The sequence below is a fragment of the Electrophorus electricus genome, chromosome 19 (genome assembly GCF_013358815.1).
Source record: "Electrophorus electricus isolate fEleEle1 chromosome 19, fEleEle1.pri, whole genome shotgun sequence".
NCBI lineage: Eukaryota > Metazoa > Chordata > Actinopteri > Gymnotiformes > Gymnotidae > Electrophorus > Electrophorus electricus.
Genome location: NC_049553.1, coordinates 4,441,245 through 4,460,291, shown reverse-complemented (window position 1 = coordinate 4,460,291; position 19,047 = coordinate 4,441,245). Strand labels below are relative to the sequence as shown.

The 19,047-nt window shown below is 39.7% G+C and overlaps 3 protein-coding genes across 7 annotated transcripts in view; 2 read left to right on the top strand and 1 right to left on the bottom strand.

The window, feature by feature from the left end:
- LOC113577343 (collagen alpha-1(XXV) chain) overlaps nt 1-5,636 on the top strand; it is a 136,230-nt gene extending 130,594 nt beyond the window's left edge. Inside the window, exons 36-39 of one of the 3 annotated variants that reach the window (XM_027009936.2) lie at nt 2-88; nt 491-568; nt 1,938-1,976; nt 2,212-5,636. In XM_027009936.2, coding sequence (XP_026865737.2) covers nt 2-88; nt 491-568; nt 1,938-1,976; nt 2,212-2,214 — 207 coding nt within the window. In that variant the 3' untranslated portion in view covers nt 2,215-5,636. The remainder of the gene's footprint in view (nt 1; nt 89-490; nt 569-1,937; nt 1,977-2,211) is intronic. The other 2 variants (XM_027009933.2, XM_027009934.2) reach the window with 2 other exon arrangements.
- Nucleotides 5,637-5,911: 275 nt separating this feature from the next.
- etnppl (ethanolamine-phosphate phospho-lyase) lies at nt 5,912-15,963 on the top strand. Of its 3 annotated transcripts, XM_035536554.1 has the most exons (14): nt 5,912-6,061; nt 6,140-6,215; nt 6,454-6,572; nt 6,971-7,130; nt 8,279-8,353; nt 8,849-8,942; nt 10,634-10,750; nt 11,486-11,568; nt 12,056-12,281; nt 12,384-12,538; nt 12,935-13,024; nt 13,207-13,337; nt 13,425-13,495; nt 13,576-15,963. In XM_035536554.1, the coding sequence occupies exons 3-14, from the start codon at nt 6,518-6,520 to the stop codon at nt 13,666-13,668; spliced, it is 1,350 nt and encodes a 449-aa protein (XP_035392447.1). In that variant the 5' UTR covers nt 5,912-6,061; nt 6,140-6,215; nt 6,454-6,517; the 3' UTR covers nt 13,669-15,963. The 3 variants fall into 3 exon arrangements, with proteins under 3 accessions (XP_035392447.1, XP_035392446.1, XP_035392448.1); XM_035536553.1 differs by lacking the exon at nt 6,140-6,215; XM_035536555.1 differs by lacking the exons at nt 6,140-6,215; nt 6,454-6,572 and having other exon boundaries at nt 5,992-6,061.
- A 517-nt stretch (nt 15,964-16,480) lies between these two features.
- Nucleotides 16,481-18,787, bottom strand: ostc (oligosaccharyltransferase complex subunit). Its single transcript, XM_027009896.2, has 4 exons — nt 18,580-18,787; nt 17,977-18,070; nt 17,684-17,881; nt 16,481-16,868 (listed from the first exon to the last, which is right to left on the bottom strand). Exons 1-4 carry the CDS (start codon nt 18,716-18,718, stop codon nt 16,850-16,852), a joined length of 450 nt encoding a protein of 149 aa, XP_026865697.1. The 5' UTR covers nt 18,719-18,787; the 3' UTR covers nt 16,481-16,849.
- Between the last annotated feature and the right edge of the window lie 260 nt (nt 18,788-19,047).

The window sequence follows — 19,047 nt, the reverse complement described above, 5'->3', positions numbered from 1 at the left end:
GGGGGAGAAGGGAAAGAAGGGCAAAAAAGGGCCTAAGGGGGAAAAAGGAGAACAGGGTGCCCCTGGATTAGATGCTCCCTGCCCATTGGTATGTGCCAGCTGAGGGCTGGAAACCTTCCCGTGACGTAAGGCAGTGGACAGTGGATCCCTCAGGGTGGAGTGGCCCTTTGGAACATCTGGCAACCCAACCCCCCCCAGACCATTCAACAGATGGAACTCAAACACATTACACCCCTACCGGTGTCCTGCTCTTCATATTATAAACCATAATATTTAGTTAATCAAAATATCTGAAAGATCAGTCTGTTGCTCCGTTTGCATCGGAAAGGACAGGGAGTGGAAGGGGTCACTGGACAGTGAGTGGAAGGGGTTGCCAGCTACCACCAGGCCACTCCTCTCTTCCCTGTGCCGTGCCCTCGCAGTGAGAGGCCGGAAGGGCGCCTGCAGCCTCTATCCCAGTAACACTCCCAGTTCCATCTCTATGACACAGGGTTTCCGGGGCTTTAAGGGTGAAAAGGGCGAGCCAGGCCAGCCTGGTCTGGATGGGCTGGATGCCCCGTGCCAGTTGGTACAGTATCCTCTTTTCCTATCCTCTCCTGTGCATGCTGCCATTCTCTGTGCCCACCCACGCCACACTGCGGCTCCCAGGTGCAATCATGGCACAGCGCCAGGCTGCCAGCCTACATTTCAACATCACTGCATGGCATATAAATGGGTGCTCTCATTACCCAGCCACCTGACACTTCTTGTGCACGTCCTGATAACCAGATGCTTGCCAGCTTTAAATGACATTGCTGTGAGCTGTTATTTAATACCACAGTAGCACTCAAACGTACAGTATTAGAGACCCTCGTACTCTCCAAATAACCGAATATGCAGATGTAGAAGATGCAGCTATTGTTTGGTCAGCTGTGCAGCTAGTGATGCAGCATATCAAGATCTTGTCACTAAGCATCAAAGTTTTGCCTCTCAGTCTATTCTGATTGAACCCTTTTCTTGTCACTTCAGTCTTCCTAAGTGTGACTTGGGAAACTCAAGTAAATTCCTTTGAATGCTTAATTTTTTTCTCTCTCGTTTCTATAACCAGCACTGACTAACCTGCAATGTCACGTCATGAAGCTAGATGTGACAAGCCTCGTAGTGCCTTCCCACTCCTTGCAGTCTTTAGTTGTTTAACCTACTCCTACTCCTTCCTCATTCTCTACCTGTTCCAATTGGGCACTAAACAGTTGAACCAAAAGCATCTTTGGCCCTTGGCTCCTCAATCACCAATTTTAAGCAGTTCTGAGTCTTTCATTGTTTTGCTGGCTGGGTGTAATTAAGGCCTTGCCTTCATACTTCACACTTAGCATTCTTAAGCTTACGGTGCTTGAACAGTAGGCAATAGAATGTTATTATGTTCTTTAAATAGTTTAGTTGAGTAATGATTTACATTTTACTTTCTAGTAAATTTTACTTTTAACCTTGAAGCCAAATTTTCATTTTTCCTCTTGTTTTTTTTGTTGGTTTTTTTTGCATGACAAAGTGTGTGAATTCGGGTGTTTAGTTGCTGGAATGAATTAATAATACGCATGTATGTGTATAATTTTTAAAATCATATCTACGTAAAGTAGCTGGTAAATACTTTGCAACTGCCATTTTAATTATTGGCTTGACAGAAATAATTAATGGATGTACTGTGTTTTATTTGTGAACATTACATCTTATGTGTTCAGTGTCATCACACGCACCATTATCACATTCCCATTGTTAGAGATATTCGTGGTACTATACAAGTCAGTATTATTTGTGAACTTTAATATAAGTTAAAAAGTCGAGTTTTTAACCATTTAAGAAGTACTCTGAAAAGACCAACACAATCATAGTGAAATAATTAAAGAAACAATATGGTCAATGAGGCACTAACTTGGCCTGTTTCTTGCCTTTCTCCACAACAGGGCCCAGATGGACTACCCATGCCTGGCTGCTGGCAAAAGGTAAGTGTCAAACATTACTCATGTCTATGTTGAAACATTTTTTTAAACACTTAAACTGTAGCGTAAAGTTGGTCTTTTGTCTTGGTCGAGTGCAACTGCATGGAGTTGATGTTCTCAGTACACATCCAGATAACACTGTGTGGTGCCCATTGCATTATGGTGTGTTAAGCTGTCAACCATTGTCTGTTTTTGTATCCTGTATATTACAATGTCCCTTTTTATGCTTCTCTTACAGTGATCAGTTGAACTAAAAATCGCATGGAATTTGTAAATAATGCTTCGGTTTTGTATTTATAGTTTTTTTTTTTTAATTGTGGAAAAAGAATATGAATATCAATGGATATGAATATAAAAATGTGCGTGCATTGAGGGGGAAAAGCGCAAGATCATGAAGTTCAACTACTCAACTGCTTTTACTCATCCTTGTGCAGTCCTGGCAGTGGGTGTCAGTTTCATGTGTGTGTGTGTGTGTATGTATATATATATATATATATATATATATATATGAACAGCCAGGTGACCCATGCCTGGAGACTCATGCACTCAAGGGAAGGTTGGCTCTGAACTTTGCATGTTCCTCTGAGTAAGAGTGGGTACCAAAATGGACTAACAAGGTGCAAACAGGAGTCGGACGAGAAACAGAAGGCGAAGGACAGATCAGGACTCAACATGGAAGGCTAGCCATATGTTTGTGCTCATCCGAAACCTCATCATCTCATCATGCCATACTACCAGCTTAAAAGACTAAAGACTGTCTCTCCACAGCCCACAAATAAGCATGAATGTATATACGTATCACGTTGTGTTGTGGTCAAAATGGTATGGCTTCTGCAAAACACTAACTGGCTGTCGGGCTTTCTCACATTGTACAATAACAAATACGTGGCCTCAAGTTTTACTTTACATTTTGTCATCTTCTAAAGGGAGTCACCCCTTGGCTGGTAGCCTGAGAAAGTGACATATCTGGAGGTCGAGAGCTGTTGTTGGTTTCCTTTATTGTAAAGAGGCCACTCCCAGACCTGGGCCTGCAGTGCCTCTGTATCTCACTTGCGTGACTCCCCGAGCCCTGGCGCTTACTCCAAGCGACAGCCGACTGACCATAAACGTAGAGTGAGACGAGGGAAAGGGCAGCCACTGCACTATCGTCACCCAGGTGAGGGGCGGAGCCCAGGAACTCCGCCCCATGAAAGTTTACCTGGACCTCAAAGTTCCTTGGAGTGGCTGTGAGCAGGTGAAAGGAGAGTCCTCTCACCGCTCTAATCAATCAAAATTGCCATCCCAGAACACCTCACAGTACAGGCCGTAGCAGGAGGCTACATGATGTGATCTACTGAGAACAGGATTACATTTGTTTTTGACTTTACTTTCAGTTGCTGATTTGATTTGTTTTTTAAAATTTTTATTATAGCCTTTAGTGCCTCGAACATTTTGTTATTCATTCCCGCATTGTAAACATTTATTTTGTCGAAATTCTACATTATATAGAGTGGTGAATTCTGATGTGTATTGCAGCTGATAAACAAATGCTGTTCATATATTGTAAGCAGCTGAGGGCACTGAATAGATATGTTTCTTTGATTTTAAAGTGCCATTTGCTCTTTTATGGCTTATCAGAACAGATGTTCCTATGTGTCAAAGTAAATACGAAAGAGCCTCGCATACAGGGCTGTTTTGCTTCTCAAGGAATGCACATTGTACTGCTGAACCTAGCAGTTATGAATGCAAACCTCCAAATGACATTCACCAAGGTGCTTCTATTATTATTATTTGCTCCAAAACATTTTACATTGTGCGCAATGTTGGCTCAAGCAAATATTTCCAATTCAAGACAGAAGTTCCAGTGTCTTTTAGTCTTTAAGCTAACATCACCTACCAGATCAGTTACGGATAACAAATTGACATTCCAGAGCCATTCGGAAGATTGCATGACCTGTGGTCATTTACTATTAGCCATCCACAAACAAGACAGCGTTATCTCAACCTGCACTGAGTGAGGAACATTTAAGAGTTTCTACTACAACAGTTTTACAGGGGCTTTTTTGGGCATTTCATTTCACTTTCTGAAGCAACCATGAGGCAGCTTGGTTGTTTTGTGTGTTTTTGTATGTACAGTTGTATTTGAGCTAACTGAAACATCTGCATTAGCTTTTATACTTTTAAGTAATGCAGTGTTTATTTTATACTTTTATTTTATATAGCATATTGCTGTAAACGGAGGCATTCCTGATAAGGTAGCTTTGAAGGTTCTGTTTTTCACTTCTCAGTACTACACAAGTATAGTGGAGTTCTGCACTGAAATGTTAGGCAATATGAATTAACAAACACCATGTAACACAAATTGTTCTGCCCCAATCCTGTACTTTTTGGAGCTGTGGTCAGCCTAAGTTGTTACACCATATTACAACAATGTGTAATTATGTTAGGCTGTTTAATTCAGTCAGCTATGTTCTAGACATCAGTTGGTCATACAGTTATTCACATTTTAAGTCTAAACCGGACAGATAAGTAAGCACATACCACATGGTATATTCACAGGCTACATGTAATATAGTCTCCTCCGCCATAATTCTTGTTACATTGAATGTAGATTAATATATGTATAGTGGATTATGCGTGTGCAGTTAAATATTCGCTCATTTGATGAAAAGTGCAATTTATCCTTTTCTTGTATGTACTGATATGTGAACCATATTTAGTATGCGAATGCAAATCAATGTCAGTTACATACATTTATTATAAGTTATGAGTTATATTTTAATCCATTTTACATTGGCACTGGTGATTACTCTGTTTTTGAGGTACATGGACAAGGCTCATAGTTAATACAAATAGACCATAGAATTTTGACACTGTTTGGCAAAGCTTTCATTCTATTATTTGTTAAAATGGCTGTAACCACCATGCCATCCGTAAACATTTCGTTAAATCTGATCCACATTATAGTGTCTCCATTAATTACTTCACACTTAATGAAACAATACTGTTTGGTCAAAATGTGGTTTAGTATGTTTCCTTTTGTGTACATATGAGCCAATGCATCTTTTTAATCCCTATTTTTTCCCACATTTGCATAAAGTATTTTCTATACTTTCAACGTGGATGCTGTTTTGTTGTTGTTGCTGTTGTTTAGTTGGTGTTTTGAAAATTCCATTTTCCACAAACCTTATTTTTATTTCCCCAGGTTTTTGTGTACATTTCTTCACTATTTAGGGTTTTCGTTTATTTTACAATGTTGGTTACATTATGTTACAGCAGTCTTTGACTGGGCTCTGTAATCATAGAAATGCCAGCTCTGCAGAAAAACTGAAAGCACATATTTGAACGAGATCAGTTTTTTTGGTACTGTGTTGATGGTGATGCTTAGTGTAGACTTCTTGTGTGATATTTTTGGATCCAGTCATCTAATAAAATCAGAATGCGCAGAATAAATTCCAAAAACACATTTCTCAGAATATGAATCGCTGACAAACTCTCAAACATTCTCTCTCATTCATGTTCTACTTTATTTTGCTTTTTTATATCACTGAATTTGATTGGTTTACTGGAAAATGCTTCGCATTGTTAACGAGTGCCCATAAATGGCTCGAGGCACTTCATTTTTCAATACGTTTTATGTGTTAATACCTTTGGAGCCAAATAAATTCGTTTGTTTTTCTTGAATAGCTTGCAACAGTGGTTTTATTCCCTGCTTAGCCAAAATAGCATGTTACTTCGAAATTAAAACTTGCGCAGGCTTCTGACACGTGCATGAATCGTGATTAAATCTTTAGTGCAATACGGTGTGGTAGCCTCGCCCCGTGTTCTCTAGGTAACACACACACACACACACACACACACACACACACACACACACACACACACACACACACACACACATGTTCTGTCACTACCTCTCAGTCGCAGTTTTGGTAGGAAAAAGTGGACAGCGACAGCAGTACCACGTCCAGAGTCCCTGCACGCGCGCTCGCACGAGAACGTTTGCACAGAACGGGCTACTGAGCTTTCTGGAAGTCCTGAACCTCCGAAATGGCAACTGAAGTTTTTGATAAACAGAAAACCATCGATCTGAGAAAGAAATATATTGGGTAAGGAATCGGCTTTAGCATAAATTACGTTTAATCTAGCATTTTGAAGAGACTTTCTTTTTGCCTATTTCTGCATAGGCGTGGAGATGTGGACATGCTACTAAAGCAATGTCCAAAGTATTATATCAGAGAGGACAGTATATGCTGCAATTAGGTAGGGATACGTGATCAAATATAAAAGTTCATAATGTTTTCTCATTCCCTTAAATTTTTGGATTTTGTATTAACTAATGATTTTGTGTGTGTAATTAATTTAACAATTTTAATCATTTCTATTCAGTGTAATCATATATTTGTAATCCCATAAATAATTCTGCTATTTTTAATAATTAATTTCTGTGTAAATAGGAGAGCAGTTATTCAGCAAGCCAAATTCTCTCTCTTATATGTAGTCCCTCCTGCAAAGTCTTCTTCAACCATGACCCCATCAAAATTATACGAGCCCGAGGTCAGTACATGTACAGTGAGAAAGATGAGCAGTATCTGGACTGCATCAACAACGTTGCCCATGGTAAATGCTGAAACCAATGACTGCATTGAATGACCTGTTTGTCCTTCTAGTCTCTCACCATAAGCTATAAATTACACTCCTGAAAAGCCAAATATTGTTCCCCAGGCTCTGGTATTTAATATCATCATTTACACATTACAACTGTTTACTCGCATAATAATACTAGCATGCCTACAAAAGTTTGAGGGAAAAGAAAATATGGCTACAGGTATACAGTGTGCTTTCAAATTCAAAACTGCACAAAGATTAATAGAATTACTTAAGTTAAAATAAAGCCCAGTTGCATTGTGTGTATTCTATACTCTAGTGTCTTAAAATTGGTTAAGTGTCATATTTCTGTGTTTTGTACTACCCTTGAGGCACTGGCATCTTTATCTTCCTCTTTTTTCATTCCTTAGTTGGACACAGTCATCCAGAGGTTGTTAGTGCAGGGACCAAGCAGATGGAGCTCCTGAACACCAACTCCCGTTTTCTGCATGACAACCTTGTGCACTATGCACAGCGCCTCCAAGCCACTCTGCCTGAAAAGCTCTCTGTCTGCTACTTCGTTAACTCAGGGTGGGCATTTTTGTATGCCGTAACAGTTTGGTGGTCCACTTGGTAGAGCAGGTAAGGCAAAGGGCCAGCAATGCCATTGTCATGGGCTTGAGTCCCAAGAATGCACTCATACTGATAAATATGCAAGTTGCTGTGGATGAGTGTCTAGCAATTGTCAAAAAAAAAAAAGATTTATTAGTATGACAGTATCTATGCTCTGTGGGAATTGAACCCCATGACCTTGGTGGAGCTGGCACCTTGCATTACCCACTTTCTGGGGAGATCAAAAGACCAGGCAGTGCAAGGTGCAACAGGAGAGGAAGCCAGAACTGTCAGCCAATTGCCGAGCATCTGCACGGCTCCCACCCATGTTCTGTGGCTTTGTGCCAACTGAATAACTCCCGATGATGTAACCACATGTAGGATGGTAGCACCATGGTTGACTGTCCTCTCTGATGCAAGTCCTCTAGTGGATCTGAGGAGTCTCTCTTAATGTTGATTCCGAGATATCCAGAGTCCTGCAAATGTAGTTTCTTTTTATTTATTTATTTATTTATTTAGCTGTGGAATTCAGCAGCTTAATCTGACTTGATCCAATTAGCACAGGCAAAAAGTAGGATCCATATATGCTGAATTAGCATTGCTAACCTATCACCTCCTACTTAGCACCACTGTCTAAGGCATTCCCTTTCACCATCAGGACTCTGAGCAAAAACACTTTAGTTAAGTGTTATTCTATTTTCTGACAGTACACATAATGACACACCGGCCTGCTGAGTGTAAGATTATAATTTAAATTAGCTGGTTACAAAGTAACATAAACACAGAGTATCTGTAACAGCGGGTAAGATGGACTATTGAAAGAATTATCTCTGCAGTCAGCATGTCACTAAAGCTCTCAAAAGTGTAAAAGAAGGAATTTAAAATGTGCTATTGTACAATCATGGTACTTGGAAATTAATGAGAGACGTATAAATTGCTGTGTGTAAAAACCTCTTTCTAGTATCCTGCATATGGCTTTTGCTGAATTTTGGCTGTGAGAAAGTTTCTTATAAAAGAGCACAATTTCAGTTATAGAAAGTGATCTTCAGGTGTGGTTGAAGGAGCCATATAAATTTGTTTCGTGGTGACTCAGCATCTATATCAAACTCTTGCCTTTTGACCTTTAGCTCTGAAGCCAATGACCTGGCCTTGAGATTGGCTTGGCAGCACACTGGTCACAAAGACATCATCACGCTGGATAAGTAAGTCAATACCACAGACCATCTCTGTCTGTTTTCTCTCTACACATACACTTAAAGAGTAACCAGGTTCGTAGAAGCACTGGGCTATCAGCTTACACATTAACTTTACCTAGTGTCTGCTGGTGACCCCAGAAGAACTACATGAGCTATTTATCTATAATAATTCACTGATGTTCTGTATTATGTACAAGAACCACTCCAGTAGTTCAAACCATGAAATAAATCAGCATTTATCTATAAAAAAATCATGTTGCAAGGTTATGACTGTATGAAAGTCCTCTTGAGATCAATAATTCCAGGAGTCATTATGCGATTGTCAGCTGGTTTCACTTTTGATTATGATGAATCGATTTTATGCTACTCACTCTCTTTTACAGTGTAGTAGATTGCTAGGCTGACATAGCATGACAGAATCCACAAAAGAGTTCATTCATTTGGTTGTTTACAAACTGGCCATTCAGTGCAATGACAGTGTCCATTGTGCTCTTTGTGCAGTGCCTATCATGGCCACGTGTCCTCGCTCATTGATATCAGCCCCTATAAGTTTCACCAGCTGGGGCAGACGGAGCAGAGCCAACATGTGCACGTGGTGAGTGCTGAAAGAAAAACCACTGTAACACCACCTACACACTGACACATGCCTGCTGGCCCCTGACGTGCTCTCTGCCCCCAGTGGATCTTTCTCCTCATTCCTGTTTAAGTCAGGCTGAATGTAGGATAAATGCTTAAAATCAGCAAAATGGACTTGATGGACCCATTACATTTAGCTGACACTTTTATCAAAGGTGACTTACAATTATGTAATAAGCACAACTTGAGCAATTGAGGGTTAACAGGCTCACTCAGGGGCCCAACAGCATCAACTTGGCAGTGGTGGGGCTTGAACTAGCAACCTTATGATTACAAGACCAGTAGCTTGACCACTGAGCTACCAGTGCCCAGTCACCAGAATGGAAGTCAAGATATACATCAACTGTTAAAATAATTATCTCTCATGGTGTTTCACCAAAAAAGATGAGCACAACATAATTCCAAAAGTGCCTTCATTGAAATAACACTGACTTGGTTCTGTTTGAGTGCAAGGTTTGGCAAGTTGCACTTTTAATGCATTTCTTGCACAGCAACGATGCACGTTCACTTAGGGTGGGTGATGCTAGGTGATGCACCTCTGATCTAGGTGGATATTTTGGGAGCACCAGAATGTCAGGTTAAGTAGACTGACTGCCACCGGGAAGAAGCTGATATTGAGTCTGGCGGTGATGAAAAAAGATGTTCCAGTACCTTCTGCCAAACAGCAGGAGGGTGCAGAGACTGAGAGCGGTGGGAGGGGGAAGCCATCGTCCTCCTGACCTCACGGACAGGAGGCTTTGCTGGTGGTAGAAGTGTTGATGGTAGGTAGAGAGCCCCTGCTGTTCATCTCAGCTGTTCTTACACTCTGCTGCAAGGACATGCGATCCAAGCCTGTGCAGACCCCATACCAGACCCAGAGGCTGCTAGTCGGGACCTTCTGTATTGTAGAAGGTGGTGAGGATAGAAGGAGACATGTTTGGTCTCACCTGTCACAGGAAGTGAAGGTGCTTCTGAGGTCTACCCATGTAGGCCTCATTTGTTTTTTCCTTTTAGTCCATTGTATGCGCAAGTCAAGATATAATTAAAATAATTATCAGTCATATGCTACAAATTGGAACTGGTGTTTCGCCAAAAAAGATGAACACAGCATAAACCCAAAAATGCTTTCATTGAAATAAACTGAATGGAAGGACCTCTGAGTAGCTACTGTAATCTGCCGATATTGTGGTTTGACTTTACAGTAGCTACTATGATCTACCACTACCGTATCGGTTTTCACCTTAACATGCCAAATCAGCACGCGTTACCAGAATTAATTATTGATTGAGACTGACCGCAAACCCATGTGTCTGGCAGTCCTGCCGTGCTTTCAAATTACTTTAAACAGGTTATGTAACCAGAGGGTTTAGATATTGATTGCAATAATTGCTGTTGTTTAGGGGCGCTAAAACACAGGCAGCAGTGAGGATTAGCTAACCATGTATGAGGGTTCACAGAAGGTTGGTCTCAGGTTCATCTTACTCCACTGCTCACTCCATTACTAAATATTGCATGGCTATACAATTTCCAGTGAAAATTGAATACCCATGCTCTCTCTGACTAAGGTTTTTGACTATGATGGTACTTAACATGAGGGTACTCTTATAAAACCAGGAAATGTCTAAACTGAGGAAAATATAATTTACCTGTGAATCATTGTGTACTCTTTAGGCTCCAAGTCCAGACATCTACAGAGGAAAATTCAGAGAAGACCACCCAGACCCTGCTACCGCCTATGCTGATGAAGTTAGAGACATCATCGAGAAAGCGCATGCAAAAGGGCATAAGGTATGGTCAATGAGAATCATGAATCATATCATCTAGATTTTACCTAATACTAACCACTGGCTGGAAAAATTATCTTAGACAAGCCATTTGCACAAATAATGGTTGTGTGTTTTGTTAGTATGAAGCAGCATTTTCTAAAATTTTCTAAAAAAGTCTGAAACTCCCTCTCCTCACAGTGGTCTCCTGTAGCATCTCCAGGTCTTCATCGTTTATTAATTTTTCCTCATCCTCTTTTCTTTTTCCTCATTCCTCCTTTTGAATACCTTCTGATGCTTCTCTTCTTCCCAGAAGCACTTCGAGGCTAAAGATCTCACCGATTTGCCAGAAGGTCTCTGGATTTATCAAATGGCTCTTAATCCTCTTTTGCAGGGAAATGAAGTGTAATTCCTGCAGACATATCAGAACTGAGATCGTCACTTTTCATGGTGGAACCAAGTTGAAGGTGAATCATCAGATCATTCACATGAATGAAGAGGATTCGATTTGAGCCATATTTCTTGGACCCTGAGCGATGTGCCCAGTGTATATGATGACTTTGACTTCTGTCTGTTCCTTTCCATGTTCTTCTCTGCGCTATCCTCTGCTTACAAGCTCTACAGTCTCTTGTCATCACTTGTAACCTTCAACATCCTAAAAGGAGCATTGCCAGTGATGGGGTGCATGGAGTTCTTATGATGCTTCTTGCCCTTGTTGCAACATGGGTTTGGGTGTCTCACTGACTCTTTTCTTGTGTAGATCGCTGCTTTTATTGCCGAATCCCTGCAGAGTTGTGGAGGGCAGGTTATCCCCCCGGTGGGCTACTTCCAGAAAGTGGCACAGTATGTACCATCAGTGTCATATTCTGGCAAAAGATAACCACTTCTCTGTTTTGTTTGACAAACTGCATCAGGTGTCAAACTAATGCCGCATATCACCTTTTGAATGCATCGTGAATGCAATCCTATAGATATTTTGTCATAGTGTCATATTAATTTTGACAATGACATGGGTCATGTCACTTTGTTGATATATCCATACAATAACAATAACAATAGCAATATATAAAGACAATCACAAATATCATATCACAATTCTGATCTGAACTGCACAAATTCAATTTTTTTAATTATTTCAAGAAGTTCAATACAAAGACTTTGAGGCTCTGTTTACACTTAGTGTGAATGCTTTATTGCACATTTCTGCACCTAAAGCATATGCATGTAACAGTTAATTCTCATTATAAAAGCTTGCTAGTGGGCATCCATGTACTCTATCACTTCTGTTCTATACATGCATTTGTGTGTTCCAAAATGTTCTTTTCCACAGCCATGTGAGAAACGTGGGGGGTGTCTTCATTGCTGATGAAGTGCAGGTTGGTTTTGGAAGGGTAGGCAGCCATTTCTGGGCTTTTCAACTGCAAGGGGATGATTTTGTGCCCGATATTGTGACAATGGGCAAACCCATTGGGAATGGGCACCCAATGTCCTGTGTCGTAACTACCAGAGAGGTGGCTGAAAGCTTCATGTCATCTGGAATGGAGTACTTTAACACAGTGAGAGAGAAAAACAGATCTACACATTTATTAATTTCCTTTTACTTGTGAGTTTAAGCTGTCAACTTGACTGCAGTGTTTGTGTGTGCACACATCTTTCAGTTTGGAGGGAATCCAGTGTCGTGTGCTATCGGAATGGCCGTGCTTGATGTAATTGAGAAGGAGGATCTCCAAGGCAATGCCCTGCGTGTGGGAAAATACCTGATGGAGTTACTGGAGAAGCTGAAGGAGAAACACCCCTTAATAGGAGACACCAGGTCCAGTTGAACACATAACAACTGCTTCATTTGCTGTTCTTCATTTGCTAGTTGGAGTTAAATGGGCTTGCTTCAGCTTTGACATTCTTGTCAGAAATAATTGCTCCAATTCAGTCAACATACAAGTTCATAAGCTTCATAAGCTTAAGCATGACTTGTGTGCAATAGTACTCAGTGTCTAGGAATCACATTGGAGTGACTACAGCATTGAATGAGAAGAATGAGACAGAACGTTGTCTACAGTTGGAATGTCATTTGCACAAATTATTCTGTATAACCCCAGGATATAGCCCATATACACGAGGAGACTTTAAGATTCAACTTCATTGTGCACTGGGTCTCAGATGGATAGAACAAACTTCAAAGTGAAAAATGATGGATATGTGATTTTTACAGAGGCTGTGGTCTTTTTGTTGGAGTGGACCTGGTGAAAGACCGACTTAAAAGAACCCCTGCAACAGCTGAAGCCCAGGACGTCATTTACAGGTAAAAACTCTTTCGGCTCAACTTGGGGACTTGACAAGTGTTATTGTGTTCAGAATTGAACAGTATGAATCACTGTATATGTACATGATGTATATGTATATATGTATATGCACGTATGTACATAAAAGTCATAATGTACAAAAACGATCAGCTTAGAATCTAACTTATTATCTCCCCCATAGACTGAAGGATCAGAAAATTTTATTAAGTGCAGATGGGCCACACCGCAATGTTCTGAAGTTCAAACCCCCCATGTGCTTCTCCAGAGAAGATGCTGATTTGGCAGTTGGAAAAATTGATCACATTCTTACAGGTACTCACAGCAGAGCAAAATATAGTTTGTAGCAGATAATTGGTCTCGGTTTAGATGGTAATGTTTGCTATATGCTTCTATTTCAAGACCTCGAAAAGGCTTTGGGGCTCTGTATATCTGATGCTCCAGATCTTGAAAGTGTACCTAACAAGAGAAAGGTAAACTGAATGTTCCTGATTTGGGTGGGAATTATTGATGGAAAATTGAATTTTCTTTCTTGTTTTTTTTTTCCCTGCAGAACTCTTTTAAGGAAATTGTGCATGGATTCCAGTCAAATAGTGTCAGTAACAGCAATACAAACACAAGGACTAACAAAAAACAAAGAACATAATTTACCTTCTACTTCTTTAAAAGTCATACTGTATAGGCTATCTATAGATCAAGGTCAAATTGTTTGTATCCATTTCCATGTTTTAAAAGAGTTATAATGTACATGATAATCCAAACATTATGTAAACACCATGTAAAGTTAAGCATTCCATTACGTGGAAATGAGGACAATATTTACTGTCTTGCTGGAGATGGTTGCAAAAACAAATAACTTTGCGAAAGTTTAACAAATATTCACACCATGCTAGACTTCAGTACAATTCACATACACTAAAACTTGTAATCTAAATATTTAAGTATTGGAACAGAGGTAATTCATTGATCTGTAGCAAGTAACAGCAAAGGACTGTATTTCTGAAAACGAAATCGTCAGCAATTCATTCATTATGAAAGGGCCTGCACACTGATGTGTTTGGCAAGAAATACGCTTGACAGGCATGGAAACATAAATGTTTCGCCGTCACTTTCTAACACTGAACCGTGTCCCCAGTTTGCAAGCTTTTAAAATGCACCAACAGCAAGGGAGTGCTCAATCAGCAAGTTTTACCAGGACCTCGTATAATAATGACAGATTGTGAACCATTGGCCATTCTAACTGTAATGGGGTGGAAAAGGCCCTAAAATGGCCTGCACTGAGACTGTGTAGAAACACAAGATCTCAGTTAGTTACATTTTTGGCTAAATTATGAATTGATAATGAATGATAATGAATTGACTGTTCTCTTCATGGAAAAAAATATATATTTTAATCTGCTGAATAAAAATATAATGAAAATAATTATTTTAAAAACCTCTAAATACATTTCTAACAAATATGTATTTGTACCAAAATGTATTCTTAACAATTTGATAGTACTGTCCCATTTTAAATTTTTTTTATTCTTAATCTCAATTTATTTCATTATCATTTTAAAGCCTAAATAGTTCATTCAATGTTCTTTGCAAAAAAAAAAAAAAATCTAATTAATGCTTCAATAGCAATAGGTGCTACAGCTATTTTGTTTCCATTTTGTAAAGCATTTATCTTGCGCAAGATAAAACAAAAACTGAGACAATACAATTAAAAAGTAACAAGTCATCCCAATGTGACATATGAGCATGTTAATGAATATTATCATTTGTCCCATCTTTTGAACTTCAGTGACTTGATGATCTTACAGGGACACATTATTCGAATGCACATGCAGATACGAATTTACAGAGGCTGAATTTGAACCAGCTGACCTTTAAAAGGCAAAGGAGCAGTTTTCCGACGTGTGTGTTCTTGGAAGTCTATATGATATTGCTTTGAGGTTAGTGGAGCGTTTATACCGCCTGCTATGGAGTGACAACGGCCCTCATTTCATCGAAACAATTGTCGGTCAGAAACCAGTTAGTTAACTATATCAAGATTTGGGCTTTGACGCCATATAACTCGTGTCTGTTGTGTTAGCCAGTTTAGACCGCGTTAGAAATCTATCTAATGTCGTAGCTATATATATTTTTATCTCTCCCATCTGACAATTGTCAAATTAAGATAAAACACTGAAGAAAAATATGAATCTCACAAGCAGTGCACCGCTTAGTAAAAAAAAAACGCCAGCCCGCCTCAGTTGTTACACAGTAGCCTACTTTCTCAAAACGACGTTAAGTAACTGAAACAAACGTAAAATGGGTTGTAACGATGCAATCCATCTTGTCCGGCCTGCAACCACAACAAGCAAGGAATTTCACTCTTCAAAAACCCTTTTTTCCAAATTGTTTAGACAGATGCACTCGTTTAGCTGCGTGGCCAACAAATTTGTGCTAACCACACCCTAGAAGGCTTTGAAAAAAGTTATGATAAGACTTCAAAAACTTAAGTCTGGCTGCTTCTTACATCTAAAACCATGAGTCATTAGTCAGTTTCTAGTCACAGGCTAAGATATTCCAAAAACGGGATCTGGCTGGGTCACCATTTGAAAACTGCATCTATATTCCTTTTGAGGTCATTTCCCCTCATGCTCCTGTTGGAACTTTACAAGAAGAGAAATCTGAGCGATGGAGAAACAGAAGCATATTTTGTGACCACAGCTGCCACCTTTTCATTCTCTATAGCGGTACAAATGGGAAGACACCAAGACACTTAGGCTCACTCCACAACTGCACTGGTTTCTCCTCCTTTTGCGCTGTCCAACAAAAGCACGTCTCCGGAGACCTTCCCGAGGTCTCTTCAGGTCTCCGGTCCATCTACCCGCTTTGCTGCTAAGGAGAGCTCAGCTATTGCTTGTTGACACTGTCCACCTCACTATGAATAAACCAAAAATAAAAACTTATATCAAACACGATTGATGTTATTGGAACGTCAAGACGAGAAAATGTCAAATTTAAGACAACTATCCAGACAACCTTACGATAAAGCAATTGAGATTTTATTTTTTAAAAATGTGTCTACGGCAGTTAAATCTCTTGAAACGTGGTTTGATGTAAGGCTAGTATTAGTGCTTTTTCGTAGCCACTGCTTTTGGTCACAAGATCTAAAATTAGTAGCTACCGGTGAAGGGATAACGCTCGATGAATAATAAACTGGCTCCCTCTTGTGTTTAAGGCATGTATATTACCCTATGAGATACCAGAAAACTGCAGAGAAAAATCTTGGTCATTCCAGAAGTTACACAAGGAATAAAGCTTTGAAATTTTGTAGGTGAACTTCATTAACGTATACTAACATCACACACACTGCTTTATTAAGGAATTTATTCATAATATGGAAAAGGACTGTTAAACACCATATCATAAAAAGACAATTTCTTGACCAAGATTTTTATTTTATAATCTTGAACAGAAAACCCATGTCAATGTTATGGAAAGATGTTTTATTTTCTTTTTATATAGAAAAACAGCCCATGACAGTTGAAAGATTTTTTCCAGCTTTCTACAAAACAAGTGCATAAGGAGAGATTCCTTATCAAAATGGATTTTGATCATTGTAGCAGTCCCTTCACTATCAATATTTAATTTTTCTAATATTAGATTTATTCAGTAAACCTAAACTGCAGTCAGCAACATGGAGACCTTTGGGACAAGGTACATACAATTATCCCCCCCCCCCCCCAAAAAAAAAAAAAACCCTAGAGAAAGAAAAAACTGTGCATCAAACTGATTCTTGGCACTGGAATGAGTTTCCTGTACATCTGTGGTCATTCTTCAGACCCAAGAGAGCTTTAACCCATGAGATAACCACTGCAAAGGAAGACAACCGTAATTTTAAAAAAATGGGTGCAGATTACACATACACCAAAGACGCATCACTTATTATTCTGACCCGCGTTTGAGTATTTTTTTTTTTTAATTACATGCATGGCATGTAATTCTGATGCTTAAATGAGAATTTCACAAATGCAACAATAATCAGATGATAGAGACCAAGTAAATAAATACCTGCACGTAAGGACAAGTAATGATGCAATGGCAACAATTTCTCTGATGGTTAAGAAGTTTGAGAAAACCTGTGAAACTAAACACCACCCTATGAGACTTCTATGAGAACATCAACATCTCAAGAAGAGATGGGTAATATCGAGTAATACAAAACTCGATATTACAATATTTGATGAGTCACTATTGTTGCTTTTAAAGTACTATGTCTATGTCTGTCTATGTTTTTTCAAAAACACTTCTGGTTAAACTGTATTAATGTCCTGATATTCATAAATCCTGGGTTCTGCAACTAAATTACAAAATCCAATGAGAAATGTCTCTACAAGTAGGCAGTCCTACCTGCCTGTTAATTATTTTGTGCATGCACACAGCAGAATAGGTTAGAGGCTAAGTACACGTATGTTTGAAGACAGGTTTGAGAAAGGTTTGAACGCAGGGCTGAAGGACGGAGGTCGACACTTTCAGTGGCCGGATCTGTTAGATGTTAGCCATAAATTTAACGTCAACTACATCTTAAAGAATCATCCACACAAAAGCTATAAACAGTTTCATCTGCAGACTATTTAAGGCAAGTTCTTTCTGGATAACGTAACTGGCTAGAAGAACCATGCACTTACGGCAGTTTCATCCTCATGAACACTCTGGCCATGAAGAAGCTCAGAAGCACACTCACGAAACCAATGAACAGCAGCAGGAAACGGTTGAGCTTAGGAATGTTGGGTGCATTGGAGCGGTCCAGGATGATGAAGCCAAGGCCACCCATTGTGAAGAGGAAGCTGGAAGCAAGACCTTCCATGATGTACTGCCCATTCACCCTGAGCGAGTGACAGGAGGCGCATTTAAAACCAGGTACTTTTAGCAGAAAATTACATTCAAGATACAGTTGCACCTCAGAGACATAAAAACTTGCCTATATGCCAAAAACGCTACCGGTCGCTGGTGACCATGTTCGTCCGTCATTGAGCCAACGCTGGGAGGTTCAACAATAACATCATAGATTATGCCTAAAAATGGGACACATTTTTGAGTATGACTACAGTTTAAATGGTTAGCAGGCAACTTTTTGGGGGGGTAGAGGGCTAATTATGGATCTCCAGGGTTTAGTATTCATTCATTTACTATCAGTTATCATATGCTAATATATCCTAGCTAATGTATTACAGAAGAACAAAATGTATTCAGATACGCCCAATTTCAAATACATTAGCCAGCTATCTATCTAACTTGCCAATATACTGGACTGCTGCGGTACAGAGACCCGGCAGCGAAACGAGCCAGCTTGACAACAAGCTTGGCTTAACGTCAGTAACGAGGAGGAAAACTCGGTTGTTTCAAAGAGTGGTAAGCCCTAGTAGCCATGTACGGCCACGAAACCAGCAGCTAATCAAAGTGCACTGATAGAAATGACGGCATATGTTAAAAACATAACTAACTTAGTTAAGCTTGCTGATCCCACACCAACAACAGCTCGCAGGACGGACTACTAGCTTACCTGGCTAGCTCCATGACTTACCTCCGGTGATGAGAAAATAGGACACAATCACGACTGCATACACAGTCATTGCAGAAGGCATGTGCAACCAGGACGGCTTTTTAAGTTTAATATTTGGACATTCCAATACTGCAAACGGAAGGCCAATTAGAGTTTCCATTATTTTAATCTGCAAACTCAAACCGCTTCCAACGGACGGTTGTCGTAAACGTCACCAGCACGCCGTAAGACGACGTGTACCGGATAAAGCTGTAAAGTCCCGCCGGAAGTACGGTTATCCGACATAATAAAAGACACGCTCGACTAAACGAGCGATTACTGAAACTAATGTATTATACTAGCTAGTTATGCAAAAGATTTAAAGTATTCTATGCAGATGGGCCAGAAAGAGCATTATAAGCGGCTTAAAAGGATGAATTATAAGAGACGTTATGAGTTCGCAATGCTTCAAAATAAAGAATAATCGCTCAGTTCTATCAAAACCACAGC